The sequence below is a fragment of the Cannabis sativa genome, chromosome 9, assembly GCF_029168945.1.
Source record: "Cannabis sativa cultivar Pink pepper isolate KNU-18-1 chromosome 9, ASM2916894v1, whole genome shotgun sequence".
NCBI lineage: Eukaryota > Viridiplantae > Streptophyta > Magnoliopsida > Rosales > Cannabaceae > Cannabis > Cannabis sativa.
The window spans coordinates 3074536-3093183 of NC_083609.1; the positions used below are offsets into that span (position 1 = coordinate 3074536).

Consider the following 18648-nt stretch of genomic DNA (forward strand, 5'->3'; position numbering starts at 1 on the left):
TTCATTATTCTTAGCCATAGCTATATATAATTAGCTATTAGCTACCAATTTTTCCCTTCTACCAAATAGACTAGTAGGATTATTATTAAGTAACAAAAAAAAACCTAATAATTCATAACTAAACTTTGAGGCCAAACCCAATAAAATAATAATCACTCCACTCAAATTACTAGATCATTATGGAAAGAAAAGATAGTAATTATAATTAAACCAAACCCAATATTCACAATAGATTTTATATGAATAATTGTTAACATCAAATGACATGGATATCTCATATTAATAATAAAATATTAGCTAATGTTTCAAATTCAATGATGCCAAAGTCTAAATTGGTCAATTAAATATTTATAGTGTTTGAAAAATATTATAGTTCACGTGATTACAATTGGTCACGGCATCTATAAATTCAAATTAATAGTGGAAGAGGTGCCCATTATTATTTCTATTTCATATGTCATAATTCCACTATTTCATATCAAATTTAACCCTAGTAACTAGTGACCACCACCAACTATATTTTTCCCCATTAAATTATTATTAATTTTTCCAATTAATTCTTTATTATAACATATGTCATATCATATATATATCATCATTTTTATTCTTTTATATCATTAACTTAGTTATGATTATTAAGAGAAATTATTCTTTTTGGGCTAGCTATATATATATATGTCACGAATTGTCATTATATATTTCATTGAATTTTTTATATTCGTGATATGTTTTCTTATCATTAATTAAGGATAGAGACACCCATTTTTTTTTTCAAATTATAATTTGAGAAGGTGGGTATATTTTTAAATCATATATGTATATAAAAGTTAGGTGATAGTAGTATAACTAGGTAGTTTTGATTTATTCTCTAAAAGAAAAATTACATCAATTAGTACAATTTAAAGTATATATTTGTTAGGCACTCTGTTTTTTTACTTTGTTACACCGCTACTTTTACTTTAACATTGAAATTAGTATGATATTATCTACTTTCGTCTAATCTCGAGCCTTATAATCTTATTTTCAAGTGATCTTACGAAATATTTCATATTAATAAAATAAGTAAAATATTTATATTCAAAATAATTCTTAATACTCTTAAAAAAAACAACTCTTAATACATTTACTTTTATTAATGAATTCTGGTTGCTTTGCTACCAAATATTTATAAAAATATAAATATGGAGGAATTTTGTAGTGAAAAACAGAATTGTTTGGCCGAAATGAAAAACACTTCATAAGTCATAACAATAAAAAATAAAATTAATTCAATGTTTTTTAATAAATTTTTCTTTAAAAGGGATTTGATAACTTTTTTTTTTAAAAAAAAAATAAAAAAGAATTAAGTGCATTTTATCCCCAACTATTTCGGCTCAATAGCAATTTTAAATAAAAAATACAATAATCTATATCATGTCGAAATTATTGTTATATAATCATTTACGTAGCTTAATTAAACATATACTTGGTTTACAATGCAATTCTTCTTTTCATGATTTTTTTAATGTAATATTTGACAAGTAAAGTCTCACAATTAAAACTTTATATGCACTTTTTTTTTTGAGAATTTTTTTTTATATGCACTTAAACTATATTATATATACCACAAAACACGAGTCTCTTTCCCATTGTTTCTTATATTATTATTTATTTAATAACAATAATGTACACATACACACTATTTTTCAGATAAAATAACGTTATTATTCAAGCCTTGCACATGATGAGAGGCTTGGAACTTGGAATAGGGTGTTTACCAATTGGTTTGGTTGGAATTTTTAATTTTTTTAAACTAAACTAATATTATAGTTTTTTAAAAATTTAAAACCAAACTATATTTCATAATTGTACTAATTTTTTTTACAATAATTATTTATTTTTTCGGTATTTTTTTTTTCACTTTTAATAAGTTTATAATACATAAATAATAATAAAAAATTATTATTATTATAACAATATAAACTCAATATTAATATTCTATCTAAAGTTGCTCTTATATATTAAAATTTTTTCCAAAAAAAAGTATATATAATAATTATATGAATTGGTTTGGTTTAAACTGTTACCGAAATTTTTAAAATTGTGACCAGAAAATTTAAAACGGTCTAGAATCAAATTATTCACATTAAATTCATTTAGTCTGATTTTTTTTAATCTTAAAATTTAAAATTATAAATTACAGATTATATAAACACCCCGTAGATTTCAATCATCCAATAATTTATAAAAATGAAATGGAATACATACTTAAATTGAACAAAAGACATGTATACAAAAGAAATATATTAGTAGATGTATATATAATTTTATAATATATAAATATTAAATGAAAATGAATGTAGTGGAGGTGATTGCATTGATCAGAAGCGAGTTTATTTAATAAATCGCCGGTGGGTTTATTTTATATATATACATAATAAATATTTTGGATTTATATGAGAATATGCATATGCATATGGATATATATGATTGAGAAAAATAACAATAAATTAATTTATACTAAAAACAAAAAGAATGTTGTATAAATAAATTATATTGGCAAGTAGGTACAGGGTATCTATGTTTTTTCTAATATTATACATACATATATTATATATAAATATACTTAATTTACACTCCACCATGCATTTTCAAACTTATCTCATTAAATTATTTCTCATCACTAATAATTAGTTATATATTATATATGCATAAATATAATAATTATGTGGTTAATTAGTTTATACAAATGCAGACAAGAGAAGAGACATTGCAAATAAGTGACAAAGGGGGACGGGGGTAAAAATACTTGTATGGAGGGCCAAAGTGCAAAAAAAATTATTTCAAGAGGTCATTGAATAAATTTTTAATGAAAAATAAAATAAAAATTACAAAATTAAAACTAAAATGTTTGAAAAAAAAATATTTGGTTCTAAATACTATGTAGCTCTAACCAATTACTAATAATTTGGTTGTAAATGAAAAAATTGGATTATTTTGCAAAATATATTTTTATAATTATTTATAAATTTATAATTTTATTTTGATATATATTTTTTTTAAAACAATGTTCGATTCTATCCGTACTTTTGGAATTCTAATATAAGATAATAACTTATAAAAAAAACATCAAATTATTTTGTAATGCTAGTCATAAAAAGTTTAATTTTCCACAATATTTATAACATTTTACTTTTTTTTTTTAATTTTGTACAACGATCAGTAAATATAGCGGCTTATTCATTTGCGAGGACCTCTATATTTCACCCTATTGCCTGTTCAACTTGGACACTATTCCAATTAAATTGTTGCCTAATTTGGTAACATAAATTTTCGTTTAATAAAATGACTTTCAATTTCAATATTTTACTTTTTTTTTTAAAAAAAATACTTTAAAAATACTATCAAGATGCGTAAAACTCTACAGAAATGAGAGCTAAAAGATATTGACTGTAACTATAATAATATTTTTGATACAAGAAAAATATACAAACTATATTAATATCAATGTTGTTAGAGAGAGTAAATTTAGCCAAAATTTTAACAACAACATTTACAAACAATAATAATTAAAATGCACAATATAAAAAGATTACAAAAAAAATTAATATAATAATGACTAATAACTAAAGACGAATCTAACTCCATAAAGCTATTAATCTTCTCAAAATCCAGCTTACAATATTTTACAATTAATACGATGAATTCAACAAAATATTAACTTTATAAATCACAAATAAACGAATTAATGCTTAGGAGTAATAAAAATCTTCTCTATGTTCTCACATGTCTAGCTAAAAAGTCCTTAATAGTAAAGTAATGAGGATAATTAATCAAAAAAATCAAACGGAAAAACGATAAAAATAAATATAATTACCCAAAAAGTCAATAAGATTCTCATAATAAAATCTAGTAAATCTTTATATTAATCTTGTCGATAAGATAAGTCTACAATCACAACAACGATTTAAGTTCTTACTTCTTTAGAGTAATAAATCTATCAATTTTCATGGTAAATAAATGTAAATCTAGATACGTGTAACAGACTTACCATATAATTAATACTACATTTAACATGTTGATTTTGTTTCATTTTATATATATAGAAAAAATATAAATTAATAGATGCATATATATATATATTTATTACAATATATTAATTTTTAAAATAAGGATTAATGTGTTGATTTGGAGTTAGTGGAGTCCGGTTGCTGTAATGCGTACCAGCTCATTAATTTTCATTTTCTTCCTTTCTTTTTCATACTCATCATCTCTCCAATATTGTATTTCTGCTCTTTCTAACTCTTTATTTTATTTAGGCAACCCAATCAATCTTTATCTTAATAATAATAACAATAATAAATAACATTATTCTATTTTGAATCATGATTATATATTGTAGAGATATATATCTCATTAATTCAATTATCTTTTGCTATTTTTTAAATAATACTTACGTGGCCATAAGTCACTAGTAAAATTGTAATTATGAAAGTTTATTTAACTACTTAAAATAACTGAAATTTCATTTTTTTTCATACTAATTATATAAATTTGCATATGTATTTATATACATATATTTTTTTAAATTCTCAAACAACAATAATTTAGCATCTTATGCTATAAGATTATAGTTAAGTGTTAATATTAATATTGGTCAAATTAAATACGAGTCACATATAATTTAATGCAATAATTTTTAAAGAGTATCGCTAACCAATTATAAGGTAATACATCTTAAAAATTCTAAATACTAAATACGTACTCAATAATAATACTAGTGCCCAATAACAATACTCTATTTATATTATATCATCAAATTATTTTAGACAAAATTATAAATATGTAAAAAAAAAAATATTCCCAATTTTTTTTACAATTTACTGATTTTTTTTTCCATAAAAATAAAAAAAAAGCAAATTCTATTCATTAAAAAAAAACTATATCTTTGGCTCATAAATAAATAAATAAATAAAAATAACAACATGAGAGAAGTGGGTCCTAAACATTACTCGGTTTTAAGTATCTCTACCAATGTTAGAGACCAAATATTTCAACCCAAACAACGTGGCTTACGAATCTATTGTTTCTCTCTCTCTCCATAACCCCACCACTGTTCTTTTCATTTCATTTGTTGTTTTTTTTTTGGCCTATAATGATGTTTCTCATGGTTTATGAGAGTACTTAAGTACTTAACTTGTGTTTTGTTTTGGTTTTGGTTTTGAGTATATATAATAATAATGTCTAAAAACAGTTATACCCTTTTCTTTTCTTAAAAGGAGGAGAGAAGAAAAAAGTAGAACACAACAGAGAAGAAAGGAGAGAGTGAGAGGGGTCTTTGGAACTTAGTATAATGGCATCATTAGTCATGGTGGCTTCTCTTTCTTCTTCCATGTGCTAAGCCTATTTTTGGTCTTTATTTTCTCACCTCACCCCACTCTTTGACCTTTCAAACTTTTTCTTAATTGTTTACTTTTCAGTGTTTTGGAAATACAAGCTCAAATTTTGATAATTATAATAAAAAGAAAAACAGAAAAAAGTGATAGTGTTGTTGGGTTTATTGGGTACCAGCTGGTTCTTCTCTTCATCAGATTCTGGATACTTCACTTGGTTTTTGCTGGATCCATTCTTCAAGGTAAGGAGAAACTGTAAAAGGGTTAAACAATTTTTTTTTAATTATTTTTTTAAGTGTTTTGTTTATTGTAATTTTTTATGAGTACTTTATGCTTTAAGTGACCACTCTTTTCTAATAAGTAGTTGGGTTTTTGTTTCTGGGGTTTCATTATTTTAATTGAGAGATAATTTGTGGAAAAGATTTGATCTTTTTTGGTATGCTGTTCTTCTTTCTCATTTATTGGAAAGACTTTACCTTTTTCAATAATAGCCTTTGGAAGAAGGTGAACTTGACTTGTATTTTCACCTATTAGACTTTTATCTCAGTTGGGTTCAGATTAGAATGGCAAAATCTCTTAGTTTTGATTCCCATTAGTTTATAGAATTATATTTTGGATTTTGATTAATATCTGTTAGTATCTTCTAATTGCTATTGTACTGTTTAATTGGCTAACCAATCATGTTCTCAATCATTATTCTTGATTTGGATTAGGTGTAAATCATTTAATAATTATGAGTTGTTGAGAACAAGAACAACCCACTATTGCATTTGATACAAAGGTGTATTTGAAATGAGTAGAACCTTTAGATTTTCTTCTTTAAGTCTAAATAGATTAATCATGTGTTACTGTTTAGATTTTGAATAACAAGTCCTTATCTTTACACATGATTACCTACCTCCATTGCTTTCAATTATTTTCTTATAGATTTTGTTTATGAAAGGTTCCATTTAGATTCTTTTGGCACTTATAAAACTCTTCTTATTGATGTTTTGTTTTCAGGTTTTAATATTGTTTGCTTGGACTGAGTTTGGAGTGGTTTTTTGGTGAATACTGAAGATGGTGGAGAGGTTGTTTGCTTGGGTTTAAGTTAGTTATTCGGGCGAAAACAAAGATGGCTAATAAATTTGTAAAGAGTAAGAAAACTGGCTTTGGAAATGAGGATTCATTAGATAGTTTGAGTGAGGAGAAGGAGTTGTGTGGTGAGGTTAAGTATAGGTCGAAATCAGAAAGAATAATTAGATGGGTAAATCCTGAGCAAGCCTTGATCTTAAGTGTTAAGCATTCGAAAATTGGTAAAAGTGGTGGGAAACATCCTTTCTTTAAAAGTACTCATGGTTTAGACTATATGATTCCGAAGCCTATGATTAGTTTGGATGAAAAGTATCTTCGTCGTTGCTTGGAATTGATTCATTTTAGAGCTTCAAGAGCAGCTCGATGGAATGCTTCGGTCAATATGAGCTCGGTTGAAAACTTGAGTCCAGAGACAAGAAGTGGGAATGCATTTGATTCAGCTGGATTAGTATTCGCGTGTCCAATGATAGCCGGGACTGAAAATTTGGTTATAAGCCCGACAGGACAATTGGTTTTGGGTACAATCATGGGAAGCAAGAGTATGTTAAACATCTTGAAGAGCCCTTTGCTACAGCAATATGGAGCATTAGATAGCAATGCAAACTCGAAAAATGTAAATTCCAATGATGTCAATGATTCAATATGCTATGATTATATGGAATCTCCTAGCGTGTTAAGTATGTCGTCGCCATTGAATGTGAACAAGGGTACTCCAACCAGGGAAAGAAACAAATATGGATCTGATATCACACAAAAAAGGCTTGTTTATTCATCGAGCACGAATTCTGCTTGTTCGGATCAAACTTCATCGTCTGCTACTGCCACTATCAATCAGGGGATGCTCCAATGTACTTGGAAGGGTGGAAATCCTCATTTTGTTTTGTCCATGGATGATCATAAAGATGTCTATGTAGCCAACTTGTGGAAAGTTGAGTCAAAGGGTGGTGACAAGGGTGTTGACTATATATACTTGTTCCATTCAGGAAAGGGTGGTGGGCAAAAGGATCATGAGATTAGTGATAGTCATTCTCACCTTGTTGCAAAGATGAAAGTTTCAAGCTCTTTCACCCTCGCCCCGAGCAATTCAAAAATCATGGAGACCGAGTTTGTATTGTACGGTGGAAATGAACATTATATGACAGAATTGCAAACTTGTAGCCATAATCTCAGGAAGAGTAAAGCCTTTACAAAGAAAATGTCAGAAGTATTTAAGAATAGTATCTCATCTAAACATAAAACCGTGCCTAAGTATAGTGGATCGTCTGCAATACTGGAAGACTGCTCCTTGGAATCATCCCTCGATACAAGTGACAATCACGAATCAGCAGTAGGGTCTGGTAGGTTAGAAGATCTTCCTCCTACAAATTTTGAATTGGCTGCAGTGGTTGTAAAAGACCACATTGTCAACAGTCAGAAGGAGGAGCCTGGAGGTTGGGGCTTGGGATTTCTCAAGAAAGTTGGGATCAAACAAACCACTAAGTCATTGGAAGCCTCTGAAGGTTTTCGAAATAGTGGTGATTGCTCCACAAGTATGGACATTTTGATCCCAGCTGGTGTTCATGGTGGACCAAGAACAAGAAATGCAGGTCCTTCCAGTCTCACCGAAAGATGGAAATCTGGTGGGGTTTGTGACTGTGGTGGTTGGGACATAGGTTGTCCTCTCAAGATACTTAAACCCATATCAAGCAACAATGATGTTTTGCCTAACACCCAAGGGGAATGCAAATCATTTGATTTTACTATACAGGTCAGTCAGCTTTATCTTTTTATGGTGCAATTTTATCTTCATTTCTTTACCATTTTCAAGAATGATGATTATATGCATACAATGTTAACATAAATTTTAAGTGTATTATGAAATTTGTTAATAGTATAAGCAACACTCTACGACCATAAAACAATCATAACAGTTGTTTTGCGACCATAAATTTACATTGTATGACCGTTATGGTGGCACAGTGTAAATTCAATGTGGTTACTGTACAATTTCAAGTTGTTAGTTTGGCAAATTTCCCATAACTAGTTGATCCTTTATTTTCTGTCAAACTATATCAATCTGTACTAATCCCTATAGGGTTCATTTCGATTGAGATTCCATATATTTTGGATGATTTATCCCTATAGAGTACTTTCTTTATCTGAATTTTGTTGTGTTGATTCTTTTGTCTAATCTTTCAGGGTTCGGAACCTAGCACACCGACGTTGAGAATTGTGAATGTCCAGGATGATTTGCATTTTATTCAGTTTCAACGGACTCTGTCCGTACTACAGTCTTTCTCGATTGCAGTAGCAATAATCCATTCACGGAGTCATACTCTCCGGCCAAAAGATGTACATGAATTGAAGTAGCAAGAACAAGGTTGAAGTTAGTGTAGTTATTGTATTTCTCTTACTGTATTACACCTGTGAGTAAGTTACCAATTATGATATAGCTATTTATACTAAGATTGAGATTATTTTTACCTTGTTTTCTAGAAATCAATATTAAGTATTATTATTTTTTCTTAATTTTAGTTGGTCTGATTGGGTTTTGTGTCTTGATTCTTGCCCCCAAAAGTTACATGTAGTTGAATGTACAATCTTTTGATAGTGTTGCCTTTGTATGAAATCTACTTCTCGACGATTTTCACTCGTCTGAAGCAATATTATTGAACTTTCTTACCATAAAATGTGCAAGTTTCTCTGTGAGTAATTCTTACCTTGAAGGATTAGATGAGCCATGGAGCTTTTGAGTAACTTTTGCTTAGTTTAGAAATTTGATTGTGGTGCTCACTGCTCTCTGAGTAGCATCTTCTTGTATCAAGATCATCAGGGCTTTTTGTTCTGTGATGGCTCCCCAAGTCTTGACTCGAATCTGCGTGTGGAGCGAGATAAAGGGTATTGCTCATACCGTGCCTAAACTACTTTGTTCGATTCTTGCCATTATTGCAAAAATTCTTACTTCAAAGTTCTAACACAGATTTTCCCTACAGGATGTACTGATTCATACAATAAAGCTGGCAGTTCGAAGTGACTAATCGCTTCTAGCGTGATTGAAGAATAGTATGCTTTCCTTTCTCTTGTATTTGTCTATGCCCGTAATGTTTCGGGGGATGGTTTGCTTCTATTGACATTTGTGTTTTTCTTTAAAAAACTTAAAACTTCATGTCAAAAGTCATTCCTCGAGCAGATGTGAACCTTCGACCCCGACAGAAAATCAAGGTGAATTGGGAGCGGATCACAAAGAAATTTGTGGGAACATGATCAGAGATTTTTGAAATTGAGGGGTATTGATTCTATTTTTTTGTCATAGAAATGCTTGATTGGATTTCAGTGTTGGGACTGATTCTATTTTTGTCACAGAAATGCTAGATTCTGTATCATATAATGGCAATTTGTATAATTTTGTCATGGCAGATATTACTGACTTTTTTCAGTTTTCAGAGTAATTTTTAGTGATTTGATTCTCTTGGAAACTCTTTGCAAAAGGCTCTTTTTCATGTTGTGGGATGTGGTGTTGATTGAGTTTGGTTTGGAAAGACCATATTGTAAGGAAACTTACAAAAATACTGGAATTTGGGTTAACTTTTACAAAAATACTATCACACGGAAATCTTTTAAAAAATATTGTGTTTTTATAAAATACCAGTAGAACACAAAACAGAACAACCCAAAACAAAAAGTAAAACAACTAAAAAACACCGGTAGAACAACAGTGAAAACTTAACACAGTATACTGCAATATGAACTTATAAAAAAATACAGTAAAAAAGTAAAAAATATCGCCTGACAGTATTTTTGTAAAAAAATGGCAAAAGTTAGTATACCATCTAAATTTGCTTATTGTAATGTGTTTAGGTAAATAATTCTTTGATCATGACAACAAATTTAAAAAGAGTAATACGTGCCATAAATACTTAAGTTTAACTTATAGTTGTAAATATTTAAGTTTAATTTTTGGCGATAATAATCTGTTTTAGTGGAGTGTATTATATAAACATCTAATATTAAAATTGGTATGAAGGTAAATATAAAGCATTGTATGATTGTATGTATTGTATCAACTTTTACAATGTGATAAATTTTGATAAATTTTTGGTACACCATAGAGCAAGCTTTTTACAAGATTATCTATATTTTAGCAATAATACAAGTTAAAGAAAAATTCTACATGTATCTGCTTAAGGTTCACCGATGCACCCACTCTTATCTTTTTAATATTTGGGAGAATTTTTTTGACTAATTTTTTTTTATGGTCGTTTACATTATAGTTATTTAAGACATATTGTATAATTTTAAAAGAATTTAAAAAATTTAATATGCCGAAAATAGAGTTTAAGAAGTCTATTTTATACTTGTATAAAATAAAAAATCTCGCGTGCAATAGACTGTTTAAGCCATGTTTTCGACTGTTTTATATTTTCTGAACTTCTCAAAATTTTGCAAGATGTTTTAAATAAATACAACGTAAATGACCATGAAAAGAATTGGACTAAATTTTTTTCTCAGATGTTGAAACAAATAAGGGTGCATCAACGAACCCCCTAACATTGTAGAAGTATCCTAAGTTAAAATACCATAATTTCTTTTTTTTAACAAAAGAGCTTAAAAAAATAATTTAATAAATGAAATAATTACATAAGACACCATTTTGTAAAAAAATTACATTTTACGTTTAAAGAATATATATATATATTTTTTGCATTTCTACGATTTTTCATAAAAACAACACGAAAAAATAACAAGAAAATTACATAAAAATAACTTAAAAATAACATCTAAATAACATCAAAATAATAACAAAAAATTAGCAAGAGTACAACATAGCAAGACCACATTTTCTGTAAATAAAATAAAAAAAATCGTAAAATTATCTAAAATTCCGTGAAACCGTATTTTTGTAATTTTTTTTTTGTTGTTTTTGTGTATTTGTGAAATAATTTCTTAATAAATTCCAAAGGAAAGAAAGCCCAAAGACAACCAATGGTCCATCTAGGCCCATCTATTATAAGGCCCAGTAAAAAAATGGTATTCGACTAAAAGACCAAGGGCTAATTGGGAATATGAGAAAGTGTGATCTAGCTGAACCCTAATACCTCTCTCTCTTTATAAATACCCTCAAAAACCCTAGCATCACTTTCAGTCGTCTCCAGCAGCAACCCACAATGTCGAAGCGAGGTCAGTTCATTTTCCAATTCGTTTTGTTTTCATTTGAAGTTAGCGTATAACTTAGCAATTTTATTGTCATTCCATTGATTGCGAACATAGCTTGAGTTTTTGATTTGTTTCTTTACCTGTTTAGTATGAGATCTACATGCATAGGTGTTAGATCATTAGCAATGTGAGCTTTGAATACGTTTTATAGGTGGGTTTTGTTGATTATTTACAATTATCGAAGTTAAAATGGAAAATTTAAAAGCTTTTATTGCAGAGGAATTTGTTACACTGTAGATTTTTCTAAGGGGTATTTGGTTTTCATTTTGAAGTAATACATTATAACCTGTTAGTTTTTTTGGTATAGGGCGTGGAGGTTCCGCAGGGAACAAGTTCAGGATGTCACTGGGTTTGCCAGTGGCAGCCACTGTGAATTGTGCTGATAACACTGGAGCTAAGAACCTTTACATCATTTCCGTAAAGGGAATCAAGGGTCGTTTGAACAGGTTGCCATCTGCTTGTGTTGGTGACATGGTTATGGCCACTGTTAAGAAAGGAAAGCCTGATCTGAGGAAGAAGGTTTTGCCTGCTGTCATAGTTAGGCAGCGCAAGCCATGGCGCCGAAAGGATGGTGTCTTTATGTACTTTGAAGGTAAACGTTTTAAATTTTGTATTTTAGCTGTTTAGTAAGTTATTTGCTTACAATTTTCTAATTTCATTTATAGTTTTGCTTTTGTTCAAATAGTCTAGTTGAAATAGCTTGTAGGGAATGTTGGTGCTGTGCAGTTTCCGATTGAAATTGATTGGTCCGTTTGAATTTATGATCATTAAGGAATGTCTCTTGTTATTGTATTCCAAGTAAAGTTTGATTAGTTGATGCCAAGTAAGATAATGATATTTTGTTTTCTATTTACTCATCTAAATGTGAGGATGAATCTAAAGGCTTATTTTGGGTATTGTTCGAAGAAAAGATTGTTGTTTATGTGCTATCCTGATGCATGTGTACATCCATGTCTTACTATTCAGTGTGCTATGTGTACTATGATGTTGATACTTTCTGAACCAGCTAAATCTATTTGCAGAATATTTCATTGAATGCACCCCTTGTAGTATCTTGCTTTTTGCAGTTTGATAATTTTTTTATATGTATTCTCATTTTTGAAGTAATTTATTATGTGTGAGTAATTGTTTTTGGGTCTATTGTAAACTTAAGATAGTTGTATTGCTGGTGATGTGGTGTGGAGAATTGTATATAACTGTTCCTTCACACTTCCCATACCCAGCAATATTGTAAATACCAACCTCACCCCAATACCCGGATGGTAATTATGTTTACTATCCCTGTCAAGGTTGGGATATTTTAGCTTCATACTACTTTCATTGTGTTTTAACAAATTTTTTCTTATGTTTCTTTTTTTAAAATGAAGCTTTTATCTTGTCTTTTTATTTACAAATATTGGAGTACTAGTTAGTGTATATACAACCAGACATAAGTCATGTATCATCCTTTACATTTACGGTTGATACGGTTACATTTCTGGAAAATCAACTGTGTCCATCGTTACAGGTGTGCCTTGGCTTTTTAATGCTCACATCTGCTCCATTAGGATTCTACATTTGTTTTCTTTAATGTTAGTTTTATAAGTTGCTTCTGCTTAGTTTTTGAAGACTCATTCTTTTGCAAGTCAATTCCTTGATGCTTTTAAAAAAATTTGTGATTCATTGTCAATATTCTAACTATTTGTTTGCTATAATTTCATTTGCAGATAATGCTGGTGTTATTGTCAACCCCAAGGGAGAAATGAAAGGTATAGTTATATGAACTAAAACTCAGTTATCTTCTCTGAAATGCCAATTTTCTCACATTGGCATGAGGTTTTCGTACATGGTTTCCTTGATAATATTCTAGCTTTACTTATTGTTTCTTTTGTTGATTTTTTTAGGGTCTGCCATTACCGGTCCTATCGGAAAGGAGTGTGCTGATCTATGGCCAAGAATCGCGAGCGCAGCCAATGCTATTGTTTAAGTGTCTTGACTCTAGCCTTTTTTCTTTAGGATAGTTGCAGACATTTGTGAAATTCAAACTCGTTTTGCTTTTTTTTAGCAAGGTTTGGTATACATTTAAAGAAGTTTTGTTGATCAAGAGTTATCCTACTTGTTTTTGTCCTGCATTTTATATGCACTCTCTTATGAAGTTGAAATTTACCTTATTATTTTGTGACTGTTATTTCATTTATATAACAAACTAAGCCTAATCATTAATAGTTGGTACAAAATCCTTAGTGTTGTAGTGTTATGTTAAACTATTAACATGAAAAAGCAAATTATAGACAACTAAATTTATTTAGGTAATCATAATGTTATGTCATAAAACCCCCCAATAATTTCAATGTAATTCAACTCTTTTGTACTTTGATCAACTTTATAAGAAACTTCATTCAATTTAATGGAGATCTTAGCTTCTCAGTTCTTAGTTGTCAAATGATGTGGAAACAAGGGTTTCAAAATTAAATAACAAAACAAAACGTGGAAACATGATATAAGTGGGAAGGGGAGTTGGCAATATTTAGTCAAACATACCTACCACACATGACATGCCTAAATTGTATAGCTCAAATTCAATTATATATACATTATGTATATTTTTTTTGCTGAAAAAATTCATTTATATTATTATTAAGCTTTAGTTGCTTCCTCATCATTTGACTATCTAAAGAGTTGCATAAACTCACTCATCCCATGTTCCCATATACTTCCAAAAAGGGACAATCTCACAAGGCCAACTGCATAATTGCATATTATTGTAAACCTATTAATTAACATAACACATGTTCTAATCCAATTTAGTATTATCTTTTTCAGTACTTAAAATGTCATTTTACAATACAATCCAAGATCACCTCTTCTCCACTACTTTGCTTACTCTTAAACAGCCTGTGATACCTCATTACAGAATACCAAATCCCATGTGACCCGGTTTAATCCCCTTAATCCAAATCCACTGTTGGAGAGAGACAAACAAACCCTCTATAAATATACTTCTCCATAAATCTATCTTCCTACAATAAACCAAATTAAAAAACCAGAATGGGAAGAAGCCAAATCCTCTTGTTATGCTCTTTGAGCCTTTGCCTTAGCATAGCAGTTGCAGATTGGAACATTTTGAATCAGAGAACCAAAAATGGTCTCCAAATCTCACTGAGAAACTACTGCGAGAGCTGGAGAATGAACGTCGAGCTTCACAACATTCGAGGCTTCGAAGTTGTCCCCGAAGAATGTGCTAGTTACATTGGAAAGTATGTGACTTCAACTCAGTACAAAGTTGACTCAGAAAGAGCCATAGAGGAATGCATAGTCTTTCTCAGCACAAGTTGCAATTTGAAGAAAGATGGCAAAGATGCTTGGATTTTCGATATTGATGATACCCTTTTGTCCACTGTCCCTTTCTACAAAAAACACCATTATGGGTAATAAGTTCATGCAGTTTTTCTATCTTGGTTTTCATTAATTTTTATCATTATTTATGTATAAATTATGTATATATTTACAGGGGAGACAAACTGAATATGACCTCTTTTGAGGAATGGCAAAGTGAAAGTAAAGCACCTGTTTTGGATCACTCCCTAAGACTCTTCAATGAGTTAAAATCAAGAGGTTTGCAGATCTTTTTGATTTCTTCAAGAAGAGAACATCTCAGATCAGAAACAACTAAGAATCTTTTGAGTGTTGATATTCATGGATGGACCAATTTGATCCTAAGGTCAGTTTAGTCCCTCCCAAAAAAGAAATGCCTTTAATAACTCTTTACATGGTTTTGATTAGAAATTAATTGTCTTTATAATTTTGTATATATAGGTCACATGAAGATGAACTTTCCTCTGTCCAAGATTACAAAACTAAAGCTAGAAAAGAATTGATCAACAAAGGGTACAGAATTTGGGGTATTGTTGGTGACCAATACAGCAGCATTGAGGGAATTCCAAATGCAAAGAGAACATTTAAACTTCCCAACCCAATGTACCATGTTTGTTAAAACAAAAGAAACCTTATTTATTTTTTGGGTGTTTGAAGATTGATTCAACCAAAAATTGATTGCCTAATAAGGCTTATGTTTTGCTACTTCTAGTTCTACATAAGATATTTGTACCATTCAACATTTCTCTCTTAATAAATATTTGGCAAAGCTTTTACATTAAAATCTAAAACAATACAATGGAAGATGATATAAACATAGTTACATAACAAGCACACTTTAAACATGAACTAAACTTAAAAATGGTTTTGACTTCTTAACTTTCCTCTCAAAATTATTCCACTTGCAACTACACACTTCTCTAAATATATTATACATAATTTTAGAAGCATTAGTACATTTTATCTTCATCACCCAGATTGAGCTTAGCACAATACTCAAACAAACTTCCATCATACATTCTCCTCACTGCTTCTTTAGAGAGAAAACCCTCTTCATCTCTGGCTAGAACATACAACAATCCCCATTCCAACTTACTTGCAGCCCTGCAATTTAAACCACATCATATAATTCATAATCTAAAACCATTAGTGAAAGTAGGGATTATCTCATATTTAACCTAAAAAGTATGGTTTCACATTATTGTGTTTATCCTTGTTATTAGAAATACCATATATAAGATGAATATGAGCTACTTCTAAATTCTAACACTTGTTTTCCAAGTTGTCTAATCAAAGTCCATTTCTATCTCGATATGTTCCTCAAAAAATTTGATTCGTACAGGTTCTTCCCCCAACTAAAGAAGAAATTTTGGCGGAATTGCTACATGTAAAATTAAGCACAATTTTGCAAAAAAATTTAAGCCACTTGTTTCTCGAGAAAATCGAGAAAAGATGGAAAACATGCTCAATATCATTTGATTGAATAGTTGACCACTTGTTATCTTCAAAGTATTTGTCTAAGGACACCGTAAAATTATAATTAAAAAGAATAAAAAAAACCATAAAAGTGAAAAATTGAACAGTATAAAAGTTAAAAATGGTGTAAAAATCCCTTCTTTAAAGGGTATCAGATTTGAGATGATACCAGCCAAATGGGTCAAATGCAAGTCTGTTTGCCTCTGTCATGTTCCAAAGCTCACCAAAGCTCAATTTGTCAGGGACTGTAAGTGCATATTTGCTAAATGCATTTTCTAGATTAATTGGCATGTACCTGAAAAAAAAACCCATTAAAAGAAAAATGGTAAGTAAATAATTTCTCATTAGATTGGTCAATATTCATGCATTAATTTTGTAGAGTTGAATTAATTATGCACCTTCCTTCTGTGTCATATGTTCCAGAATCACTACCATGCTTGGCTTTGTGAATGTTGTGAATATATATTGGAAGGAAAGGAGATGGGAACCATCCCTTCAAATCAACAAAAATAATAATTTAGACCATAATTAGCTCTAACATTCAACATAATAATAAAAAAACACACAAATTTTTCAATAGGATTTTTATTTTAAAATTTACCAAATCGTCCAATTTCGTTCACAATTTTACTGAAAGGTCACAACTATTTAATGTACCGAATTGTGCCCCATATTTTGGTTTTGATAAAATTAAAAAGAAATGAAAAATAAAATTTTTTTTGAGTTTGGAAGTAGCATTTAGTATATAAATTCTTGTTTTGTTAAACTTTTAATTTTACTTATAAGTAGAAGTATAAAATAAACATAATCTTTAATTTATTTTTAAAATTTAATGAATAGAAAAATCATGTAAATTAGAAATTATATATTTAAATTATTTTAATTTTAAAAATAATTTCTCAAAAAATCTTTTTTAAGAGAACCTAAAAATTCTAACTTCTTCCAAAAAAACACTTATATGAAAAAATGAATTATTTTACAAAAACATAAAAACAACAACAAAAAAAAATTATAAAAATACAATTTTACGATTTTTTAAACATTTTTACGATTTTTTTTGATTTTATTTAAAGAATAAACGGTCTTTTTGTGTTGTAATTTTATTAATTTATTGTTGATTTTTTGTTATATGTATATTATTTTTTGGTGTTATTTTGATGTTGCTTTTATATAGTTTTCTTATTGATTTTATTGATTTTATGTTGTATTTGTGTTATTTTTTTAGAAAACCGTAAAATGTAAAAAAACATTCTTTAAACGTAAAAGTGTAAATATTTTTTTTAAAAAAATGGTACCTTATGTAATTATTCCATTAAAAATAACTTTTTAATTTTTTATCCAAACACTCCTAATTAAATGACTTTTTTAATTATAAAAGCTAAAAAAAAAAACTTATGAAAGCTAAGCCAAACAAAATCCAACCAATTTTGAAAAAAAAAAATCCTAATTAGCTTAATAATAATAATAATAATAAACTTACAGGCAGAGTTGGATAACTAAGAGCAGCATTGATAATAATGGCTATGATAAGAGAAGCAAAGGCATTGAAACCAATAGCACGCAGACCTTAATCAAAGAAAAATAAAAGAGTAAAATTAAGGAATTGAGTAATGAATTTTTAATATAATAAAGTATTATTTTTTTTTACCAGAGTAAGTCTCCCAAGGGTAAATGATTCCATTATCATCTTGGTCAAAAAAAGCAACATGTTGCTGAAGAACACTCAGGTTGTAATGTTTATGTTCTGGTGTTCCAGTTGGGTGACTTGTGTCAGGTGCTACCAATGCTCTTGCCAAATCTGTTATATATATTTATATATAACAAAAATGTCATATATTTCTATGACCCTTTACCATAAACTACATAACAAATAACAATCCGAGTTGAGAATTGAACTTACATGGCTTTGGAAGAGTGGTTTCAAGGTCACTTCTAACCTTTCTTTCATAAGTTACAGGGGCATAACGAGCTTCTGTGGCTAAAGCATCATTTTCCATGAAGAAAGTAGCCATGGTTTTTTGTCCAATTTGAAAACATTTGTGGTTTTAGAGTTTGGATTATAAAGGAGAAGAAATGAGTAATGAGTTAATGCGTGGCAATGGGAAAGAGTAGTCGTGGCAATAGCAAGGAATGCATGCCTAGCATTTTGTTATTATGTGTTAAAAGTTAAGATATATGT

The 18648-nt window shown here is 29.2% G+C and overlaps 4 protein-coding genes across 4 annotated transcripts; 3 read left to right on the forward strand and 1 right to left on the reverse strand.

Moving 5' to 3' along the window:
* The first annotated feature begins 5137 nt into the window (after nt 1-5137).
* Nucleotides 5138-9115, forward strand: LOC115722205 (uncharacterized). Its single transcript, XM_061103774.1, has 4 exons — nt 5138-5350; nt 5460-5614; nt 6375-8193; nt 8625-9115. Exons 3-4 carry the CDS (start codon nt 6487-6489, stop codon nt 8793-8795), a joined length of 1878 nt encoding a protein of 625 aa, XP_060959757.1. The 5' UTR covers nt 5138-5350; nt 5460-5614; nt 6375-6486; the 3' UTR covers nt 8796-9115.
* Nucleotides 9116-11457: 2342 nt separating this feature from the next.
* On the forward strand, nt 11458-13792 carry LOC115722651 (large ribosomal subunit protein uL14x/uL14z/uL14y). The gene is made up of 4 exons (XM_030651911.2): nt 11458-11603; nt 11947-12231; nt 13346-13387; nt 13523-13792. The coding sequence occupies exons 1-4, from the start codon at nt 11591-11593 to the stop codon at nt 13603-13605; spliced, it is 423 nt and encodes a 140-aa protein (XP_030507771.1). The 5' UTR covers nt 11458-11590; the 3' UTR covers nt 13606-13792.
* Nucleotides 13793-14026: 234 nt separating this feature from the next.
* LOC115722650 (acid phosphatase 1) lies at nt 14027-15777 on the forward strand. The gene is made up of 3 exons (XM_030651910.2): nt 14027-15046; nt 15130-15339; nt 15435-15777. The coding sequence occupies exons 1-3, from the start codon at nt 14667-14669 to the stop codon at nt 15610-15612; spliced, it is 768 nt and encodes a 255-aa protein (XP_030507770.1). The 5' UTR covers nt 14027-14666; the 3' UTR covers nt 15613-15777.
* LOC115722671 (peroxygenase-like) lies at nt 15736-18528 on the reverse strand. The gene is made up of 6 exons (XM_061103775.1): nt 18370-18528; nt 18118-18267; nt 17950-18035; nt 16868-16962; nt 16639-16764; nt 15736-16097 (listed from the first exon to the last, which is right to left on the reverse strand). Exons 1-6 carry the CDS (start codon nt 18479-18481, stop codon nt 15944-15946), a joined length of 723 nt encoding a protein of 240 aa, XP_060959758.1. The 5' UTR covers nt 18482-18528; the 3' UTR covers nt 15736-15943.
* Between the last annotated feature and the right edge of the window lie 120 nt (nt 18529-18648).

What these genes read in the sequence shown, in the direction of transcription:
- LOC115722205 (XM_061103774.1), top strand. Translation starts at nt 6,487, where the DNA reads ATGGCTAATAAATTTGTAAAGAGTAAGAAAACTGGCTTTGGAAATGAG. An exon ending in CATTTGATTTTACTATACAG is followed by an intron (nt 8,194 to 8,624) that starts GTCAGTCAGCTT and finishes CTAATCTTTCAG; the next exon opens with GGTTCGGAACCTAGCACACC.
- LOC115722651 (XM_030651911.2), top strand. An exon ending in TGTCTTTATGTACTTTGAAG is followed by an intron (nt 12,232 to 13,345) that starts GTAAACGTTTTA and finishes TTTCATTTGCAG; the next exon opens with ATAATGCTGGTGTTATTGTC. An exon ending in CCCCAAGGGAGAAATGAAAG is followed by an intron (nt 13,388 to 13,522) that starts GTATAGTTATAT and finishes TGATTTTTTTAG; the next exon opens with GGTCTGCCATTACCGGTCCT.
- LOC115722650 (XM_030651910.2), top strand. Translation starts at nt 14,667, where the DNA reads ATGGGAAGAAGCCAAATCCTCTTGTTATGCTCTTTGAGCCTTTGCCTT. An exon ending in TACAAAAAACACCATTATGG is followed by an intron (nt 15,047 to 15,129) that starts GTAATAAGTTCA and finishes ATATATTTACAG; the next exon opens with GGGAGACAAACTGAATATGA. An exon ending in TGGACCAATTTGATCCTAAG is followed by an intron (nt 15,340 to 15,434) that starts GTCAGTTTAGTC and finishes TTGTATATATAG; the next exon opens with GTCACATGAAGATGAACTTT.
- LOC115722671 (XM_061103775.1), bottom strand. Translation starts at nt 18,481, where the DNA reads ATGGCTACTTTCTTCATGGAAAATGATGCTTTAGCCACAGAAGCTCGT. An exon ending in AACCACTCTTCCAAAGCCAT is followed by an intron (nt 18,268 to 18,369) that starts GTAAGTTCAATT and finishes TATATATAACAG; the next exon opens with ATTTGGCAAGAGCATTGGTA. An exon ending in GCATTTGACCCATTTGGCTG is followed by an intron (nt 16,098 to 16,638) that starts GTATCATCTCAA and finishes TTTAAATTGCAG; the next exon opens with GGCTGCAAGTAAGTTGGAAT.